At 45.8% G+C, this 22,777-nt stretch overlaps 1 protein-coding gene across 4 annotated transcripts in view; it reads right to left on the reverse strand.

The window, feature by feature from the left end:
* Positions 1 to 12,817: 12,817 nt before the first annotated feature.
* Positions 12,818 to 22,777, reverse strand: part of LOC142575877 (E3 ubiquitin-protein ligase MIB2-like) — a 75,657-nt gene continuing 65,697 nt past the window's right edge. For 3 of the 4 annotated variants that reach the window (XM_075685630.1, XM_075685627.1, XM_075685629.1), the window contains one exon: positions 14,123 to 14,495. In XM_075685630.1, coding sequence (XP_075541745.1) covers positions 14,266 to 14,495 — 230 coding nt within the window. In that variant the 3' untranslated portion in view covers positions 14,123 to 14,265. Of the gene's footprint in view, positions 14,496 to 22,777 lie in introns of all 4 variants that reach the window. The other variant, XM_075685628.1, reaches the window with a different exon arrangement.

The following is a 22,777-nucleotide window of genomic DNA, read 5'->3' on the forward strand; positions in this document are numbered from 1 at the left end:
AATGAGAAAGCCAACTGGATCTGTCCTGGAGTGGGCGAAGCATGCTAAAACGGAGACTAAGGTTGCTGAAGATACGAACATACATGCTACTTGCGACGGTGAGAAAAATGAGGCTGTGTGTCCTGTCACCTCCTAAGTTTGCCGTGAGTCCACGGTCAGTAGTGCTAGTACTAGTACCAATGCTTCGAGCTTTGAGGAAACAAGCACCGGCATCTGCGGTGTTGAAAGCTACGATAACAGGCTCTGCGCCGGTATTCCTGGTGTCGCTGACGTGCATACGCGAATCGAGACTTCGAAATTTAATTCACCTGGGATGTGTTTGTTAGATAAGTTAGTAGGAGAACAAGAACTCGTCATGCCCAGCGCTGCTTGGAGCCGACGAGACGTCGTACAAGGAGCAATCAGCATCTGCTTTGTCGAGCTGAAGAAGTCATCACCGACAACACCGGTTTTTGTAAACAAAAGCCTCGAGCTCAGAGTCTGCAAAGAGGGCATAGACGTGACGGAATGCGTTCTACAGCGTGAGGTCAGCAGCACGGTAGTGAACGTTCGTACAGGTAGCCAGCATGCTATTAACGTTACGCAAATGTTTGAAGTTTTCCACAAGAAACCTGTATGCAGCGGTGGTCCGACACAGGACAGGATTCCCGGCATCAAATTAGAATGCTGCTCCGTCGACGCGACCGGACTTTGGAGGGATAGAAGGTGTTCTATTCTCCTGAATGATCTAGAAAATCGGTGCAGTGGGTGCAAGACGTTGTCCAACACACTACGGGTTCACAAAATTCAAAATTGAAAGCTCAAGCAGCAGACACGAGTGCGACTTCCCTTGACTCCGTCAAAAAACAAAAAAAAACACTGAAGATTGGCGAAGACGTTATGCCTGTTATCGCTCTGGGAAACGACTTTTGGCAAGAAAAGAAGCACTCAAAGCTGACCTAGTGAGATGCAAAGAACAGCTGAAGGAAGTGAACGAGAACAGCTTGGACGACTTGATGCAAAATGCATGCTTTCCATAGGCGCACTGTAGGCTCATGAAGGAATGTGGAAAAGCTGAAAAAACTGTGTCGAAGCGAGCGATGCGTTACCACCAAGATTGGCTGCTGCTGTGACTTCTTCTACACTTTCGGACGTCATGCGGCTACGGATTTCTGCGCGACAATAACATTCGGCCTCGGCCTAGTGTGAAAGCGATCAAAAAGTATCTCGTCATGTTTGGAATGCACTATGGTGTTGATGCCGATTTTTTTAAGCGTTAAAAGTAAAAACGGATTCCAAAACTGAGTTTGAGAGACATGGCATGCTCCTATTTGACGAAATCTTGGTGAGAGAGCGGAAGACTGTCAACTCCAAAATGCTAACGTACACGGACGGGTCTCGTGGACTACGGCGAAGGATATAAGCAATGCTCCGAGCTGGCAAATCATGCTCTAGTCTTCATGTTTTGTCCTTTCGGGGACAGTTATGCGCAACCGATCGGTTCATTTGCATCAAAGGGCGACTAGAGCGACATTACTAAGCCAGTTGGTTCTTCAAGCGATTGTCATGCTCGAAAACGCTGGTGCAGTAGTTGATGGGATTGTCCGTGACGGAGCGGCAACTAGTAGAAAAATGTGGACGTACCTCGGGGTCAGCGGAAAGCTCGATGACAGAAAGGCTCGAGGCACAGAAAGAAAGCTTTAAACTGCAGAGCATGCGCAAAAAACGTGCACGTGCAAAGAAAGCGGCAGGAGCAGACGAACAGAATTGCACCCGAAGCGATGAGAGCGACAGCGCCGCCCGCTGGAAGGGGGGGGGGGGGGGGGGGTGAGCAACAAATTGAGCGACCGAATAAAAATGTAAAATGTCGAAAAAGAAAATAGCCAAATGCATATTTTATTTCTACACATGAAACCATCATTTCACTTTATTGTTATGTAGGTTGAAAAGATACAGTCACATATGCAAAAGTAATTGGATTTTCCTTTGGCTACCAGTATCATGGCGACGCTTTGTTGCCTATACCCAAATCATCTCCACTGTCCACCCACTTGCTGCTCTGCCGGTGCCAGGTTAGCGTTGTGGATTCCACGGCTGACACGAGCTTTTGATCACGTACATGAGCGTTCCTGAGCAGCTGCGTGCCTCAGTCGCCTTTAAGCCTTTCCGATAGGTAAATAGGTCCTTCATAAAAAGAAAATAATAGCAGATCCAACGAGTTGGAACCTATACAAAGCGAAGTTTTGTATGAGTGCATAAAGCATCAAAACACACACACAGGGAGGCAGCATGCTCATGTGTACGTAGAGCAGTTAGAATTCATAATATCCGCAATAAGCTTTCATTTCTTCATTGCCGTGCAGCCGCGCATGCGTGAAGGTGAGCTTTCTGGTTCTTCTAAGTGCGTAGGCATTCCTATGCCTCCTCAATGAAGAAACTCGTCCGTCCATCTGACTGTCGGCTCATACGAAGAGTCATAAACAAATTGATGCATAAAACAAAATAAATTTGAAAGGGAAAACGTTGATGGTTGTGAGTCTCTAATCTACGAACGACCACATGTTCAGAGCTGAGTGTCTTGTCCACTGGGCAAAACACACCGACTTGCAGAAGGTCAATATATCTGAACCCTTTGAATGTGTTGTACCGGCTTTACAAAAGAAATGTCAAATGAGAACAGGTTCTATGAAGGCTTTCTTGAAAGGTAAAGCGATGGCGGAATAAAGGCCACGTTTAGGACCATATATAGAGCCGTCTTGGAGCACTATAGGCATTATGATAATTCCGGTTTTGTAAAAATTTAATGCTCGACACGCCACCTCCCCCATACGTTTAGAGCGCCCCTTAAGAGGAAGCTTTAGCTCGGGCGCAACTCCGACGCGGCCTATTCAAATACATGTAAAACGCAAAAACGTTTTTCTGAGATACCCCCTGGACTGGTTTTAACGAAATTTGCTGCATTTGAGAGAGAATGTTAAATTGTAGTGGCTGTTGGAAACGGAATTTCGATTTGGGGCCTGCATTTTGTTACAAGGATATTGAAAAATTCGGAAGTTTGAAAGAAATAGAAGCACGAAGTTTACAGATTAATAGCCCAGCATCAAGAACAGATATCGCGGTTCTGTAAGTGCATCCATTAGATCACTGAAAGCGAACAAATTCGGCATGTCATTTTACATCTAACGTTAACTTGTTACGTTGTGCGCAAGGGTTCTGCAAAAGCCATATTCCCATATTAGCACATTTATTTAGATTCATGTGTAACATATCAATTTTGTCCGCATTAGATCTGCTACTAAATGCAATTCACAGAGTTGTGGAACAATTTTTCGTTGCTGAGTTATAGAGTTACAAAGTTGGGAGTTTCGTTTTCTGAAAATGGTAGATTTTCACCAATTTTTAATAAATATTGACGACCTAAATCAATAGTTAGAAACCAGCCGTCATTAGATGTTAAGTTTTTTCTTTTAAATGCAACAAACCTCGCGAAACGCAGTGCACTGGTTGCCAAGAAAACCGAATTCTCCTTTTACATGTATTTAGATAGGAGCGCCCGAGCTAAAGTTTCGTCTTAAGTGTTAAAGAGACACTAAAGGCGAATACTAAGTCGACGTAGGCTGTTTAAATACCATTACAGAAACTTCACAACGGTTGTTTTGGGTCAAGAAAATACTTAGTTTGAGAGAAAATTGCGTTGGAAGTGTCCGAATTCCTTTTTCGTAATTCAAATCTCCCGCCACGCAACTGGGGGGAGTGGTTACGTTGCATTTGCATACGCCATCACCACCCTGTAGTGCCGTCGGTGAGTAAAACAGCGCCCGACAGACGGCGGTACGTAGCCGAGGCCGAGCGGTGGATTCGCCGCTGCACCTGTCCACGGCCGAACCTAACTAGTCTACCACGGAGCGAGAGTGCCTAGCGCTGGCTTGGGTGATAGCGAAGTTTCCCGCATATCTATTTGGTCAACATCTCTGCGTAATTGCCGATCACCACGCGCTCTGCTGGCTCTCCTCATTGAAGGATCCTACAGGGCGTCTTGGGCTTTGGGCAATGCGCTTGCAAGAGTACACTTTCTCTGCAGTGTACAAATCCGGCCGTTTTACATCAGGACGCTGACTGCTTGAACATCCACCCTGTTGACTCACCGGAAGCCTCAGACCTATAACCCAACACCAGCGTTATGTCCACTTCGGGCTTCCTCAACATTGGCGATGAACAGCGCCATGGTCGCTTTTTGCGAACCATCATGTATTGATTAAGCTCGCCAACTTCTGATCCTTCCCGTCGTCTCTTCTGCATTTCCGACGGAGTCCTGTACAAAGGCAACTTCCGCCCCGATGGTGCGGACCTACTGCGAGCCTTACTGGGGCACCTTCAACGCATTGTGCTTCAACAACTACACGACGCGCCACGACGCGCCCACCGCTAGGCATTACCGTATTACTCGCACCTTTGACCGCGTCCGGCGTCGTTTCTTCCGGTCTGACCTCTACCGCTCTGTGAGCCAGTATGTGAATGCTTGAGACTTGCGCCAACGCCGCAAGCCCACTCCCATGGCTCCAGCTCCGCTTCTGCAACCTATCGATATTCCCACTGAACCTTTCTTTCGAGTGGGATTCGACCTACTTTGCCCTTTCCCTTTCTCAACTAAGGGCAACAAGTAGGTTGCGGTTGGGACCGATTACGCCACGCGCTTTGCCATTACGGGAGCTCTGCCTACAAGTTGTGCCACTGACGTCGCGGATTGCCTCCTACACAACGTCACCTTGCAACACGGTGCTCCCCGTCAGCTCCTCACAGATTGCGGACGTTACTTGCAAAGATCACTGCTGATATCCTTCGCCTATGCTCTACTGAACATCGAATAGCAAGCTGCTTACCATCAACAGACTAACAGTCTCACAGAGCGACTGAACAGAATGCTTACTGACATGCTAGCTATGCACGTTTCTCCAGACCACCAGGACTGGACGTCGCTCTGCCGTATGTCACCTTCGCTTACAATTCGTCCCGTCATGACACTTCTGTTACTCACCGTTTTATCTACTGTTTGGTCGTGATCCCACTCCTGGACACTGTACTTCCACAAGTCACCCAGTCGCATACCGCTTTTGCCCGCGATGCAATTTCTATGGCCGCACAGGCCCGCCACATTGCCCCCCCCCCCCCGCTCGCCTCACTGATTCGCAGGTTGCCCAAAGTCCCGTCACGATGCGCACCATGGGCAAGTTCAGTATTTACCTGGCTCCCTCGTGCGCCTGCGGCCACCATCTCGTCGTGTGGACCTATCCGAAAAAACTTCTGTCGTCATATTCAGGTCACTACCGAGTGCTGTGACAGCTTTCGAATGTTATGTATGAGATTGCTCCCGAAGAGCCAGGCCCGTCGTCCGTACAGCCAAGAACCGATGTTTTTCATGTCTCCCGTTTAAAGCCCTACGTGCGTGCCTCTGCTGGGCTATGATCGCTTGCGCTGGGTCGGCGCGGCAACGCCGGCGGCGTAGTGTCGCGATGCAGAACAGGACGTGCAGACAAGAGATGATGACGGAGAAGTGTTGTTGCTGGGGAGCTTCGGCCGCCATGTTCTAGCAGGAGGAACCGTTATAATGGCTCGAGACCATCCGATCACGACTTACATTAGCATCGACACGCTTAGGGCCCATGTTCGTCATGTTTCACGCATGCAATCAAGCTCTCTTGCCTGCCTGCCAGAACCACGACCACAGGCGTCCTTCTCCAACGAGGTCAGCATCCATCGTGCCTGTCTACCATCGGGCTTCACACCCTCAGCACGTTCAACCTCAGCTTTGTGGTGTTTAAAACAACCTCAAGTGCGTCTCACGGTTCCAGGGATAAGAAAGAAGACCGACCTGCCTACCTTGGCCCTGAAGCAAGCAGCTCTGGATTGTTTGAACACTTTCTACTTTGACCTAGTCTACATATATACGGATGGCTCTTCCACTCAGACCAGCTCCACCGGCGCAGTGGTTATACCATCACGATCAATTAGCGTCCGATACAAGATTTCTCACATGACAACATCGACCGGATCGGAGCTTGTTGCCCTCCGAGGTGCCGTTGATTACATTAACAACCAACCCGCTAATCGGTGGGCAATATTCTGCGATTCGAAGGCGGCCTTACAATGTCTTCTGTCATCTCTTCGTCGCGGGTCGTGTGAACAACTAGTGTCGGAGATACGAGAAATGCACCATCGTATGATAGCGAAAGGACAAGACGTCGTGTTTCAGTGGCTGCCTGGCCATTGCGGTATCTCCGGCAACGACCTCGCTGACGAAGCTGCTAGGAAAGCATACGAAGGAGCAACCCTTGTTTCTGTACCTTTATCGCGGACCGACGCAGCCCAACACCTAAGCAAGGTAGCACACCGTATGACATTAGAGAGGTGGCACACACCTGAATTCACCCAAGAACGATTGCATTCCCTCGACCCCTCTATGAGAGAGAGAGAGAGAGGGCTCTTTATTGGAAAAACAGAGAATTTTGCCGGCGCGTATATAACTGCTGGCATGCTACTCTGTATAGGGATGGGGAATGGGATTAAAAGATTCCAGAAAAGAGTTCGAGAAAAAAAGGCTAAAAGTAAATATGAAATGTCCGAGTGGACCTGATACTAATATTTACAGGTGACATGGCGGGTAAATTTAAGCTTTTGTATAGGAAGGATGCAATTTTTAAAGCTTTCCTATTTGACCAATTTCTGTCAGGTAATTGAACAATAAATCCAAAACCCGTCGCTGTTTTGAAGGGCCGGGCATTGGACCTAAGATGCTCGGTAACGTTAACGGTTCGTGGCAAATCATGTCCATTTGGTGCTCAAAAAATTGTCTCTCGTCGCGGTACGCGGGGCATTCTAGTAATATGTGCTCAATTGTCTCTAAGTTGCGACAGTTATCACAGTATGGGTTAGTGGTAAGTCCTATGCTGTACAGATAATTGTTCGTGTATGCCACGTTCAGTCGAAGACGATGGTACAATGTCTCTAAGTGTCGAGGAAGTGGTCGTGGAATTTTTGGTCTCATTTCTGGGTCAATGTAACGTAGGAAGTTATCTTGGTGAAGCGGCAGATTCAAGATGCGGTCTTTTTCTTGATAAGCATATTTTTTTGCCATGTTTGAAGCATCGGCTTTTGTAAAATATGTTCTTTTGAACTTGCGGTATTGGAGTCCATTTCTGACGGCTTCGTCCGCTCTTTCATTTCCCGAAATGCCGGCATGGCCAGGTATCCACTGGAACTTTATGCAATGCCCAGCAATCTTAGCCCTGTGGTGAAGATAAGCAATGTCAAATGCTGCTGGTTGATTATTGCAACGCTTGTGCCTGTTCCAGATACTTTGTAGGGCTCCTTTTGAGTCTGTGAAAATCACCCATGTCCTTGGCGGCTGCTGTCGAAGTACATACAGAAGGGCCTCCTTAATGCCATATAGCTCCGCTGAAGTAGATGATGTCGCTCGCTCAAGACGAAACGAGAATCGTTGCCCTGTAGAGGTTACAAAAAGTCCGCATGATGAACGATGTGGAGTTGTAGAGCCATCTGTGAAAATGTGCGTTGCGGCTGCGTATTCTTTGTGCATATATTCTAAAGCTATCTGATAAGTCGCTGCCTGAGGCATTTTCTTTTTCGCACTGATTCCAGGTATATATGGCACGATTTCCAGTGGGGACAGTGTCCATGGTGAAATGTTTCGCGGCATAATTTGTGACGCCTGAGCAGGAATCGAAATAGATATGCTTCCGACGGCCTGCCCAAAGCTAGATGTAGCACGGGTTCTGGAAATATCCTTTAAAAAGTGAGTCTTCGTATGAATGACGTGGCGGAGGTGTATCCGAAGTGTCTCCTGCGAACATAGCACTTCCAGAGGCAGGCATCCAGCTTCTGCTACAGTCCCTGACCGGGACGACCCCTTCGGAAGGCCAAGACATACGCGAAGGCAGTTGTTTCGTGCTGCCTCGAGTTTTCTCTTGCTTGTGGGAGATATTTTCCGCAGGATCGGGAGGTAATACCGTAGTGTTCCGTCGACGTAGGCCTTATGGAGGAGCACCATTGATCTACAGTTGCTGCCCCACTGTGTTCCGGCTAAAAATCGGAATACGTGCGACGCCGAGGAAATCTTCTCACTCAGTTTTTTCACTTGGGGCGACCATGTGAGGTTCCTATCGATCGTCACTCCAAGAAACCTTTGCGTCTTGACGTATGGAAGGGCACGACCACCCAACACTAGTGGGTATTTTTCCATACACCTCCGCGTGAAAGCCATGGCAACGCTTTTGTCGGGGGACAATTTCAGACCCCTTGGATTTAGGTAGGCCGATATATTTGCTAGCGCTCTCTGGAGGCGTTGTTGGGTGGTACTGCGGGAACGCGCCGCACTCCAAATGCAGATGTCGTCCGCATACAGTGTGATTTTGACGCCAGGGGGCAGGTTTCTTTTCAGATGGATGAGGACTAAATTAAATAATACCGGGCTTAACACAGCTCCTTGTGGCACTCCCTTCTCGACGGCATAAAGCGCCGTGGGGCCATCCGGGGTACACATGAAAAGTTGGCGTCCTTGAAGATAGTCTTCAATCCATGCGTAGAGCCGTCCTCCAAGACCAAGGGTTTCCAAAGCGTCAAGTATTGCTTTATGATAGACCGAATCATATGCTGCCTTAATTTCTAAAAATAATGCAGTAGGTATGTTTCCAGAGACCAATTCCTCTTCAATGGATGAGACCAAGGCAATGACATTATCAATTGCGGATCTATTTTGCCGGAAGCCATTCATTTCCTCCGGGTAAACTTTTGCAGTTTCCAAGAACCAATTTAGTCGTTTGTAGATCATTTTTTCGAATAGCTTCCCTACGCAGCTAAGCAGAGATATGGGTCTGAAGGAGGCGTAATTTGTTGGCTGCTTCGCTGGTTTCAATATAGGAATGACTTTCGCAAGCTTCCATTCCGTAGGAACCTCCCCAGTTATCCATGAGGCGTTGTAGTATTCCAGAAGGCGTAGGCGAGATGTGTGGCCTAGATTTGCGAGCGCTGCATAACTCACGCCGTCATGGCCAGGTGATGATCGCTTGTTTACGTCGCCGATTGCTGCCGTGAGCTCTTCGATGGTGAATGGTAATTCTAAGTCAGGAAGGGTAGCTCGAGGTGGACTAGGCTGACGACTTGCAATTTGCCGCAAAGGTTGTGCCCCTTTGGAAAGGAGCCTGCAGTACTGCTCTGCCACCTCTTTCAGGGATGCGCGCTCATGTAATGAGAGGGCGATAAAAGGATACAGCTGTTGCGGCTCTTTGCGAATGCCTCTGACGACTCGCCAGATTTTGCTCAGCGGTTGTCGTATGTCCAGTGTCCCACAAAAGTCCCTCCACCTTTTTCGGTCAAGTTTGGTGAGGTAACGTCGTATATGTCTTTGTGTCCGTCGACAAGTTCTGAGGTCTTCGATATCCTTCGTACGTAGAGCCTTCCTTTCGGCACGCCTTCGAATGGCACAAAACCTTTCAAATTCCTCGTCGTTTGTTGGTACATTACAATGCTTAGTGGCAGAGCGGGTACTTTGTTTGAGGCAATGAGCTATTGTCGGTATTATTTCTGTATTCGTAGTTGAGGCTGTGATTCCTTTGTCTACGGCTGCTGTGTAAGCTTCCCAGTCTACCGACTTCAGTTTCACTTTTCTGGGCGACGTCCGAAAATGGAGGGCAGAGATTAGGATCGGGTAGTGATCACTACCTCGAGTCTCGAAATCGGTACACCATCCGAACATAGGGGCCACTTGACTTGATACGAATGTGACGTCAATGCAGCTAACAGTCGTCGGATTTTTCAGGTATGTTATGCTGCCATCGTTCAAGGGCTCTATATTGTATTTTGCAAAAAGCTTCGCCAGCTTGGCACCCCGAGCACATGTATGTGAACTTTCCCAGATCTCGTTATGTGCGTTGAAATCGCCACAAATAATATGTGGAGACTGAGTGTTTGTCAACAAGTTTTCCAATCTTGTCACGTCGAAAGGTGATCCTGGTTCCAAGTAGACGCCGATCAGGGTAAACACTTTAGATGCAATCACTGTGGTTGCGCAAATATATTCGTTCTTGTCATGTGGTGCTACGTCAATCGCAGAGGCAGGTATGTCGTTGCGAAATCCAACGAGAAGTCGGCTAATTCCATTTTGTCGCCTTGAATGATGAAAATAATACCCCTTTATCCTAAAGTGCTCGTCGACGCGAGACTCGGAAATGACTAAAAAAGGGAATCGGTACACTCGCGTAAGATGCTTAAAGTCTGCTAACTTAGAGCGCAAGCCGCGAGCGTTCCACTGGAATATAGTACAAGTGCGGAAGTGTTTGTTGGTGGACACCGCTTGTGAGACGATTGTTGGCGAAGCCATCGTTGCTACTGCGAAGAATCACGGCTTTGCGCCGTGAAAGAAGACGACACTAGCGGTTCCAAAGCCAGGACGGCCTCTATTTCAGGGATGCTCTTAAACGATGGGCTGGCACGCAGAATAGCCTTGATTGCGGCGAACATCATGGGAATCAGCATACTTGGTATCTCATTTGCAGTGCTACCATCTAACAACTTTTCTTGGTTCTTCCTGTTCTTCTGCTGCGACCTTGAGGACACTTGTTGCTGTCGTGGGCTTGAGGGTATATCACTTGAGGGCTTTGATGGATTCGTTGCAGTTGAAGGCCTGTGCTGGTTTTCTTTCACGACTGAGGCGTAGGACTTTTTCAAAGCCGTGTCGCTGCGCTGCACCGTGTCATGTTGCGTTTGGTTTGTAGATGTATACATCACATCCGGATTCGGTGGTAGTTCTCGTCGTTTCCGCACTTTTCCTTGGATTTGCTCCATCGTCCGTGCAAGAGTGGCTGATTTCTTCTTAGGACACCCTCCGTATGACGCAGCATGCTCAGCTCCACAGTTTGCACACCGAGGCTGGGAACGTGACGTACACTCCTTATGCGTATGTGGACCAGCGCATATCTTGCAGCGGATGGGGCCTTTACAATATTTCGCTATATGTCCATGTCTTTGACATCTGAAACATTGAGTAGCAGACCCCATGTATTCCGTCACAGGATAACTGCAGAATCCAAGCGACACTCGGTTTGGTAAAGGGGCGTCCTTAGAGAATTCCAGGATGACCGAGCGTCTTCGGGTTTCCGTTACTACGCCATCTTCGTTAGGGACGTAGAAAACTTGCCTTTTAGCAGATATGACTCCTTGTTCGCTCAAATACTCCTTGAGGTCGTCATCTGAGTACTCAAAAGGAACGTCCTGTATCCTCCCGTACGTGGCAGAGTAGGAGTATAGAACTCGAGCTTCTACAGGAATACCCGATAGATCTGTCACTGTGAGGAGACGATTGGCTGCAGGAAGTGTAGACACTGTCACCATGAGGCTGCCATCCTTGTTGAGACGGTGGCTGAGTATCTTTTCTTGGGCTGTTGTCACGACCGCAGAAGCCAGTAGATTTGGGTTTACTTTCCATAAGCTGCTGTCAGGCTGAGTTGGCTTGAATATAACAGGAACACCTGCGGCTCTTTTCTTTTTGTAAGAGACAACAGTGAAGGCTGTCTGGTCCATCTCTTCGTTGTCTCCTGTAGATTGTGCCTCTATGCAACTGCGGCTGTTACAAGGGCTTCTGCGAAATGAGGAAACAATGCTGTGCCGCTTACGCTTGGGCGTCGCATTCACCAATGCATGTACGTTTTTGATTGGAATGACTGATAGCGCCGAATGTAATGCCTGCGGTGCCGAGGAAACTATAGAACATCTACTGTGCTACTGCCCATCTTTTCAAAACGAAAGACATGACCTCTGCACAGCTCTCAATCAGCTAGATAGAACACCGTTCACCTTGAAGAAGATCTTGGGACCATGGCCTCGCATATCGCAGCTACAAAAGGCCACAAAAGCTCTGCTGCGATATTTGAAGGCTACTGGATTGAATCAGCGTCTGTGATCTGGACTGAGTGACCGTACGATATACCCAGTAGACTTTCTTTTCTTCTTTTAATCTTTCCGTCCCCTTTTCCCTTTCCCCAGTGTAGGGTAGCCAACCGGGCTCAGTCCTGGTTAACCTCCCTATCTTTCCTTTATCATTTGCTCTCTCTCTCTCTCTCTCTCTCTCAGCATTAGCCTTGCATAAAGAACATTCGTGCTTGTCTCTGCCTCGAAACAGTATTGATAATAATACCTTCTAGCATCAAGGCTACAATATTCGAGGCCCGCACTATGAAAACCTGATATAGATATGGCAAGGATACGCATTGTCATCAATGGGAAAAGGAAAATGACAATGGACTGACAGCATTGCATTTAACGTTCCATTATTAGAGGAACAAGACAAAATAAGAGTTTAGCATCCATCTGTGTAGAAGCATTTTAGCAAAAGATTCGGCAAAAAGAGATGTAGCTTGAAAAATATACTGCCAACGAAGTTTCCTTGGGATTTCTACTGTTGTACAACAGAAGCACTAGGCGGTGATTATGAACGCCATCAGGGATGCAATGACGAACTTGGAGACATGCTCCCTAACCAATGACTTTGACCAAGTCGCGATACCATTTACGACTTTCTTGTAATACTTATACTTTGATAACTATTATTTAACGCGCTGAAAGTCATATTTGAAGTGCGTATTCGGTGCGACTTTATTTTCTTTTTTTTTTGGGGGGGGGGGGGGTGACGTGACTTTTCGAACGATTTGATCAGTTTACCATATAAAGGCAAACCAAGGAACCCGTAGTTGACGCAGAAAGCCGATGTTGTTTGTTATTTGGGCCCTTGAACCTGGCGTCCCACACCTAGAGACCCACCACCAACAAGAAGAAGTAGAACTGCTTTATTTCTGGACAAAACAGTCGGTTTGAAGCGGGACTAAAGGCGCTAGCATTTACAGGTAAAAGTAAAACGTACTCAACGACGAACGAAATGAATACATTATGAAAAACGCAAACCTTTCGAAGTCGGCGTGACACGGCCATCCAGTGCAACGGAGGTGGCATAAATATGCACTTGCGCGCGAAAATCAAATGTCACCACAATTTCAATAAACCCGAACTTTGAAGAGCAGGCTGACGTTCAGTCTAACGGGAGAGCACAGAACAATTGTATGCTTCAAAGAAAAACATTCACGGAAGTTGGCTTTAGGTATAAAAGTGGATAATCAAAGACATGGCGTAACATCTGTGTCACTTCAGGACCGTAGCTTCAAGAGAATGCCTGCACTTCGTCTCACGTCCTTATTTAGGTTCTCAGCACCCGCCCTGCAACACCTCCATGAACAGCATCAAATGACAATGACACCGATAAATGTAAGCCCGGAGATGTATGAGCTTAAGCAGCGTTTTTTGAAGAGGTAGAAGTACTAACGCCTAAAGCAGGGAGATAAATATTTCAGCTTCAGGAAGCAAAGAGAGGCAGAATCTTTCGTCACTCCCACGTTTTCATTTTATACTAATATTTATACTCTTCTTTGTCGTGAGAAGAACAAATGTTGCCGTCAAGAAACAGTAGCTCATTATTATCCTCTTATCCTAAGCGCCAGCAACAAGTAACATGGAGAGATTCGGAAATAGCTTTCTTGACAGGTGCGCTAGTGGACTCTGCTTTGATCGTTAAAGACGGTTTGGAATGTAACATAGAGCCAACAGGAAGAAGGGAACGTGCCTTTCTTGGAAGAAGAAGTAATAGTTCAAGTTGAGTACACAAATCTTTTGCCTTGGCTCAGGAAGATATTTAAAAGTATCACATATCTCAACAACGAAGTGAACGCAATTTTAGAAAGTTAGTTTTGGCAAATGATGCAAGATGTGTCGTGCATTTGAATATGTCATTCCACAACGCAGTGATAGTTTATGCGAATGTTGTGTTCGAGGAAAATGTTTTTCAGCAGGCAATACTTTAAGCAGACTTTGTTATCTACAATTAAAACCTCCTAGTTTGTGTCTGAATTTAGGCTCCGACCACTGTACTGCTCAGTGGCGCCCCCACAGAAAAAAAAAGACTAGTCATCGCTCTTCAGTTGCCTGTCGATGAGTTGTCGTGGTTACTTAGTGGTCCGGCACAAATTGAGACCAGAGCTACATAGATGGTCCTTTAAAAAAGAAATGGTAGGAGACAAATAGGGTAATGTAAATGATGCGTTTCTGTTTCCCTAGCTCTCTCTGATATCTCCTTAGTGGTTTTCTTAAAGAACACCGCTATTAGGTTTAATAGAGAATCATCTTTGGCACTATGCCCATCCCTAGTGATCCCGTCTAAAAGGAGAACAATCATTCTAAATACAAAGAAATCTTCTTCTCGATCGGTTGACGGCACATGTGGCAAAGGTCCAGATTCCCAGCGCACACTGAGCACGAGCCATGTCCACAAAGAAAGGCCACGTCTCGAGGCTTCTCCATGCAGATACCGCACATGTGCCGGTCCTCGAGGTCTCTCAGCCGAGTGTCCAGTTCTTCCTGCGTCCTCTGGTTTGTTTCCCTGCCTCTGACAGGAGTCCCATCTGTAGGTATAAAGATATGACTTATTTATAGGGGCGGCGAGACGGTTATTTTCTACCAAGGCAACCGTACCTATCTGGCGCAAAGCGCATCCTCGCTCGGCACTTCACAAGGTAGTGTTCCCTCGAGGAATGAACACACACAATGCTGCTACGCTCTTACATTTCTAGCATGAAATTGGAAACGTCCATGAAGATCAGCGAGGATATGACGTAGTCTCGCCATAGGTTATGCATACTAAAGCCACTCAGGAAGATGCCCAGTCCACTATTTTTCTTAGCACGAAAATAACGTTAACCCATACCTGCCAACGGTCCCAATTTTTCCCTAATGTTACGAATTCGGGCTACTTTTACAATTTTACCAAAGTTGCATCAAGTGTTGCGAAAACTAAAGTCTATTTTATAAGCCGTCACTCGTTTGTCCATGAGCATTCTGTTATAAGCCTTCTGATGGTGAGAGGACGCAAGAGTGAGTGCTTTCTTCAACCCAGGTTGTACAGAAAAACCTGAAGCAGGCAGAATCAGCAACAGCAATGTCGTTGAAAAAGTCACTGATCTAAAAACAATGTGTTGCTTCTAAAGGTTTTGTTGTTGCAAATTTTGGTGCGGCCAGTGTTCTGCATCTAAAGGTAAATCATCATTAATAAAGTACGTATATATGTCCCATAAAACGCATATGCTGTGGGAAAACTTTTAAAAAAGTACGTGCTATTCATTCCTTCCCTCCGCCTCTCCACATTTAGTGTCGTTTTCACGGAATGCTTACGAATTTCAATGTTCATAGGTTGGCAGGTACGGCTAAGCGCTCCTAAGTGTCCTATATCACACGCTCTTCTGAAGAAATTGTCCCTTGCGTAAACAATGATGTCCCGTGGTTAATGGCCGCACTCCTGACGACATACTGCTGTACTTAGCTTACGTTCATAATGCGCAGAGCACAAGTCTACCTCTCCGCCAACCTACTCAATCCCTACAAGCTTCACAAAGATACCCAGACCACCACCACAAGCTGCAAAATATGAATCGAGCCGACAGGTGGTAAGGCGCGGCGTTTCGGCGTTTAATGCATTTCACCTTGCTGAGCTTGATGGAACGCCTTGAGGATCCTGAGACTGTCAGAAATTATCAGCATTTTCAGTCTGGGCCAAACAATAAATTTCGTTAAACGAAGAAATCGCCTAAACACAGGAAAACTGTGTGGATATGAAAAGACGGTGCAGATGAAGCTTTTCCGCTTACTCTATAATATCTCGCTCTTTCATGGACACGCACACAACTGCCACCATTTATGCGCCAGCGAGGGGCTGTCCAAGACACAGTTTTCGACAGGAAACTGGTATCACACATACATTAACTCTCCAGAGATGTCCAGCCCGATTCAATACAATAATGCTTCTGCTTTATTCTGTCCATTCCTGACGCGGTACTGTAAGAAAAAAAATGAGGTGGAAAAGGTGTTGCGCACCGAATAGGAGCGAAGAAAAAAAGGCTAAATATACAAGGAACGAGTAAGTACTAATCCCTTCCTTCACTACTACGCGGTAAAAGAAAGCATATGCGAACGCACCCCTAAAACAGCCCTCAGAAAATGCTTGCTTATTTCTTGCATTCTGATTTTTGTAACCATGTAGCAGCGGCGACGTAGGTTTGTTACAGCTCCCGACGGCAAATTGGAAACGTGCTGCGTGAAATAAAGCATTTACAAGTCAAAATGCAGTCACTCGAAGGACAGGACAATTGGGCAGATGATGGAGACATTCTGATAATTAATATGAAAGATTCCGTGTCGGTTACCAGCCCTTGCCACTGCTGCTATGTTCAAAGCACAGAGATCCAAAAAGCACGGCAGCACTAAACGCATGCATACCTATATTCCTCTGGTCTCTCCCGTGCAGCTTATCTATCGCAGACCTGCTGCTGACCCCAGGCGGACATGATGGACAAACTTGATGCAGCACACGCTATCTTAGCTCACCTGGACATTGACCAGCGATGCTCATGCGACTACCCATGTGCGAGCGATGCCACCACAATGGGAAAATCACACGCAAGTCGCAGCAACATCAAACGCCACCGATTTTCCAGGCTTCACCCAAGCGACGAAACCGGTGCTCGAATGCATAAAAGCATCCGAATTTCCGCAGTGGGCCAAAGCGCACGACAGCACTCAAGACATGCGGACGCATAATCCTCTGGTCTTTCTCGCGCAGGTAATGAAACATCTGGGAGAATGTTTTCATTCTGAGGAGTTGTGCTTGGCTGTGCTGCCGTGCCCGAGGCTGCTGTGGTCGATGTTTTTCGATTTCGTAAGTCATGTTAATAAATCACTGTTATTCGCCGGTGCTATTGAGACCAACCCAGGGATGGATATGGTTCATTTCTCCGCAAAGCTCCCGCTCATTGCTGATTATTTAAAGCAGACAAGAGAAGATCGGTTAGACGCAATCGATAGGAAATTGGACAACTAACAGCGGTTCAAAATGCGTTAGTGTGTTGCTCGAATGAACTGTCAAATTTGCAAACAATCGTGCAGGCGTCAGAACTGGAGTTGACGATCTGGACAGCCGTTCTAGGAGAAGCAACCTGACAGGAGTGCAAGGAAAAGCAGGCGAAAGTAGTCCCTCTCAATACACTTCTTAATAAACATGCGCAAGGTCGAGCATGTTGAAATATAAAGGACCTACAGGTTAGCGAAACATTATAACAAAAAACCAAAGCCAGTCATTGTGGAACTGCTTGATTTTCGTGACAAAGCCATAATTCTAAATAACTGTTTTAAGATAAAGGGAGCTAATCATACAATCGGTGAAGAATCTTCAGAAGGTGTGAGTGACATTAGAAGAGAACTTTGGGCTTTTGCTAAACCGCATAATGAAGCTGGAGCAAAGGCACCCTCAGTAGTTGATAAATTACGACTAAACGGGGAATTTTATCACTGGGACAAGAACAGGAACGAAGCAGTCGCGCTAAAACAATAGCCCAGACTTCAGGGAAACCAGCAAAGTGCCGCATCGGAGGTACGGACCCGTCAGCAGAAATACGCTTCATTAACGTAAGTGCTCGTACAATTATTAAGGAGACAGACGCGCTTGAGTCATTTCCTTTGCGGTTGAGACCTGACTTCATGGAAATAACCTAAATGTCGTTTTCGATTGATGTCATAGATCACGAGGTATCACCACCTCATTACGCAATAATTCGAAAAAATAGGTAGTCTCGTATGGGTGGTGTAGCCTTCCTTAAAACAAGAAAATACGCTTTCAGGTATTACCCGAGGTTAAGGGCACAGACTCAATAATGTGCTGGCTGTTATTAGGTTCATGTGCGGACATTGTGGGCTTCGTCTATAGCAGCCCGACGGCAGAAATCGACGCCATAGATCATGTAGTAGCACAGCGTGGTTTAATTAACCTTTAACTAAATATTGAGATTAAAATGCAGTCGGACCGGATAACATACCCAGTAGATTTCTAAAAACGTACGCAGAACGGTTAGCCAAATATCTGGGCTTAATATTTAATGAATCATTAACAACATGCACGATACCACAATACTATAAAATCGCAACTATTTAAGTACACAAATCAGGAAACGGAAACAAAGCCGAAGTCTCCAATTACAGGTCAATTTCCCTAACTAGCACAGTTTGTAAGCTTCTAGAACACATAGTCCTCAAATATATAACCACATACCTCGATTAAAAAAGCATCCTATCATCTCGCCAACATGGTTTTTGTAAAGAACTGTCAACTGTCACTCAGCTGCTAGAACTAATCCTTAATTTGTCGTTAAGTATCGATAACTTGTAACGCCAGCGACATCGACGTGATCGCCTTAGGAAAGAAGACGAGGTCAGGCGAGGCCACGAGTGGAGCAGGAGCTGAGCTGGCGCTGGCGACCGAAGAAATAAAAGTTATTTTGCCCTGACCGGCCAGCAGACAAGCCCCCATGTCTTCTGCGCTCTTCTCCGTCGGCCCTTTTTGAGCTTTTTTTGACGCTCGGGGTTTTAGCCAAGGATTGAGTAGCTTCTTTTTCTGTTGTCAACTGTTTTGCTAGTGTGATTATTATTTAGCTAGTGCTAATCAGACCAGGCAGATGCCCTTTTCTTCACCACGGCCGTCGGCTTTTCTCTCTCTAGTCGGTTTCTATTCCTCCGCAGGAGCTACCTGCGAATCTGTTTCTACTCAGCGGCGTCACTTCAGGTCCTGTGGTTCTTATTCCAACCAATGACGGCGTCATACAGATGAAGAATCCAAAAGCAATTCAGGCGAAATTTCGATCGGCGACGTCCCATTTCAACAACATCACTGAGGTGCGCCAGTTTGGCAGCGGAGGTATTCTCTGCTTTTCTGCACACCAGCCCTGTGTACAAGACCTTCTAAAGTGTTCGCTGTTTGCTGCCAATCCAGTTACCGCATTTATTCCTAATCATTTGGCATGTGTGAAAGCGCTTGTCCGTGGCGTCGATTTGAACATGACACCGGCTGAAGTATTAGAGATGTTTTCACAGTCAGGTGCAATTTCAGTGCATCGGCGTGGGCGTTTGGTTTACAAAACCAGGATTCCTACTGAGTCGGTCATAGTCACATTTGCTGGGACAATTCAACGATAGGAAATGAAGGCATGGCCCCTAATCTACGGAGTGAAACCTCTGTTCCCTCGCGCCCTCCAGCGCGTAAGGTGCTGGCGTTATGGACACACCTTGAAAGGATGTAGGACTGCTACCAGGTGCCGAATGTGTGGTCAGGAGCACAATTCTAGCAAGTGCAAAAGCAAGGAGGGAGCTTCCTCTGCAATTACAAGCACTCTGCTGATTATTCGAATTGCTCAGCAAAGGCAAGGAAAATGCAAATCCTAGAAATCGCTGAACGAAAACGTTGTTGCCGTAGAGAAGCTATAGCTCAAATTCAGGCTAGAACACACGGATACGCCGGTGTCACAGTCCGTCAGGCAGCAGCAAGGGGCGCGTCTCTTTCGCTCTCTATTGCTGATGCTGTACAAAGGGCAATGGAAAAATCTATGGCTCGCCTAACCTTTGCGAGTCCTTGACACAAATCCTAACTAACCAGCAGGCACAGATGTTTGGTACAACTAAAGCTATTGATATAACTTTTGAAACTGACAGACCATGCTCTCGCCCCCGCCCCCCCCCATATGAAGTAGCTCCCAATTTGCCGTCCCGACAAGCCCAAATTACAGGTTCATCCGTCGATGTCAACCAGAGTCAATGTGAAGGCATCAATAATAACACACAGGGCTCAGATAAAATGGGCATGGATCCTCGATCGTTAAAACAATGTAGATCCCTTTTGTCAAAAAAAAAAGCTACGGCACTAACTCACTCAAGCAATAAAACAAATATCTGAAAGACAGCCTTACAAAAGAAGATTTTTTAAAGGAAAGCATTTAAAGTCATTCAGTTACTGAGTCAATTCTTTCGCAACCTTATGATTCCTCAAAAGTCTTTACTGTAATTTACGATCAATTCACTCTGCAGTAACAGATGTATTGAATTTCTCATCTAAATTCTCGTGGGATTCTATTGCTTTGCAAGAAACACGGTTTCAGAACACCAATATTTTCAATTAAATAACAACCGATCTTTTCGACTCGACCATCCATCGAAGGATGGAGGTTTAGCTTTATTTATCACTAATATAATTAGTCTTCCAGCAAAGATTTCATATGAACATATGTCTTCCGAAAGAGAAAAATTTGCCTTAGATATAACTGTCCCAGGGTTGCTGATTTCTGGTTAGTAAACTTATACTTTCCTGCGGGTGTGCGGAACACTCGATGTTTGGATTCCGCTGTGACTTCGTGGTGTAAGCACAAAATTCTTGTTGGAGATTTCAACTCCCGTCGCACGTGCTCGGCCTTTCGAACTGACCAATGTGGCAACGCTTGTGGACTTGGACAATAGATAATAATTTGTCTTGTCTCAACTCTAGAATTCCTACATTTATTTGTAATCACTCCCGCTCAGTCTTGGATTTAAGTTTCGTAAGTTCGTCTCTCACTAGCTCATCCTGGGCAGCCTTGGTACTAACAGTGACCACTTTCCAATAATGTTTGAAATTACAGTGCACGCGAGACCACCGACGCCGACAGGCAGCTTGGAACCAGTTTCTGTATAACCAGTCTCCCCAAAAATATTCTGATTACAAGTTTCACTCTGCTGTATTTCAACGCACGATCGCTCAAGTGAAGAAAGATTGAGATACGAAATGCTACGATTTCCTTTCTAAACCATAAAACAAAAAAGCATTGTTTATATATGAGATATCGCAAAATTCTGTCATCACCAGTTAATATTGAATATGTAAATCTGTCGTCCGATGAAATGAGGAAATCTCTAGAGCTCATTGCTAAAGGCTTGGAGAGCTGATTCACGTCATCGATGTCCTATAATGTTCTAAAACCAGCCCCAACATTGGTGTTTACTGAAATTACATTACCTGAATTAGCTGAAGTGATTTGTAACTAATCCTTGTCAGCTCCTGGTCCAGATGGTATTACTGTTCACATAAAAAAAATTTATATATCTCCTGGTGGCCTTGTAACCGTTATAAACTTTTCAATAAACAAAGCCTTGATACCCTACGATTGGAAAGTAGCTAAAGTAATCCCGATACTTAAAGAACAAGGAATAGGTTATTCCTCTCACTTCTAATATGGTCAAGCTAGTAGAGAGGGTATTACATTGCAGAAAAACTACCTAGATGACGGATAATTTTAAGTCCAAATCATATTGGCTTCAAAGTTGATATCTCAATATAGTCTGCCCATGCTGATTTAGAGAGCCGTATCCAACTTGCTCGGCAAAGGAGACAATAGTGACATTACATATAGCTAAACATATAACCGCGTTGAACATTCATTTTTACTGGATATTCTGCAGAGTCATGATTTTCTAAATTATCGCGTGGTTGGCAGAATCTTTGCGATCAAGAGAACTTTATTGCTTCAAGGACGGCTGTTCCTCGTCTAAATTCAGAGAGACTCGCAATGCTCCCCAAGGAGCAGTCCTGTCTGCAATATTACTTATTATATTAATGAGGTCCATCCCTACTTGTCAGGACGTGCAAGTTTATGTGCAGGCAGATTACATTGCATTCTTCGTGGCTGACAGTGACATTTACGTTCTATATCAAAAACTACAAAAATACATGAGTATGCTTCAGGTATGGCTTCAGACAATCGGCATGTCGTTAAATGCAAGTAAAAGCGCAATCTTAGTATTCCCGCTCACTGATATGATTGCAATTTCTATATCTTATAAACAAGAACCCATTCCCCAGTTTGAATCTCTAAAATATTTGGGCATCATCTCTTACAGAAAAATCAACCGGAGTCCACCCATAGAAAGTCTAGCGTCTAAAGCGCAACGTGCTTTAGGTATAGGTATAGGTTAGTTAGCTAAATTTATTCGAGGTAATTATCGGGCCACTCCTGAATATGATTCCATTTTAGTAATAATTTTTCTGTGCGAGGCACTTTAATAAGAAAGCTTTCGAAAAATCTAGTAAAATTAAGTCTATTTCTTTTTGGTTTGTAGAGCACATGAGAGAGAGAGACGACGAGACGTTGTTCGAGCACCCGAGCTCAAACTCAACTAACTTTTATTTCTTCGGAACACAGCACCAGTTCAGCCCTAGCGCCGCTCGTGGCCTCGCCTGACTTCCTCGTTTTTTCTGAGGCGCTAAGCTCTAAGCACTAAGAGTTCGGCCTCAAAGACTGGAGTGAAATCTGGCAGTCTCAAAGACAATGACCAGCATAGCGAAAGCGAGAAAATGCCTACGCCAGCCTTTTCCTTGTTCACTGAAGCGTCTGTACCTATTGTGTTGTTTCTTTGTATGTCTGCGAGGTAATCTGCAACAGGTTATTTAAATTATGGGATTTTACGTGCCAAGACCACTTTCTGATTATGAGGCACGCCGTCGTGGAAGACTCCGGAAATTTCGACCACCTGGGGTTCTTTAACGTACACCTGAATCTAAGTACATGGGTGTTTTCGCATTTCGCCCCCATCGAAATGCGGCCGCCGTGGCCGGCATTCGATCCCGCGACCTCGTGCTCAGCAGCCTAACACCATAGCCACTGAGCGACCACGGCGGTTGCAACAGGTTATTTAAGAAAGTGACTGAAACTTAGGGTTGAGGGGGAAAATGTCATCAAATTATATTTTATTATTCTGATTTAATGGAGCTGATGGAATTACCTCTCGAATGTTCCCATTTAGACTACCTAATTGTTTTTGTGCAAATAGAATTGGTGGATTG

Source organism: Dermacentor variabilis, chromosome 3 (assembly GCF_050947875.1).
Source record: "Dermacentor variabilis isolate Ectoservices chromosome 3, ASM5094787v1, whole genome shotgun sequence".
Classification (NCBI taxonomy): domain Eukaryota; kingdom Metazoa; phylum Arthropoda; class Arachnida; order Ixodida; family Ixodidae; genus Dermacentor; species Dermacentor variabilis.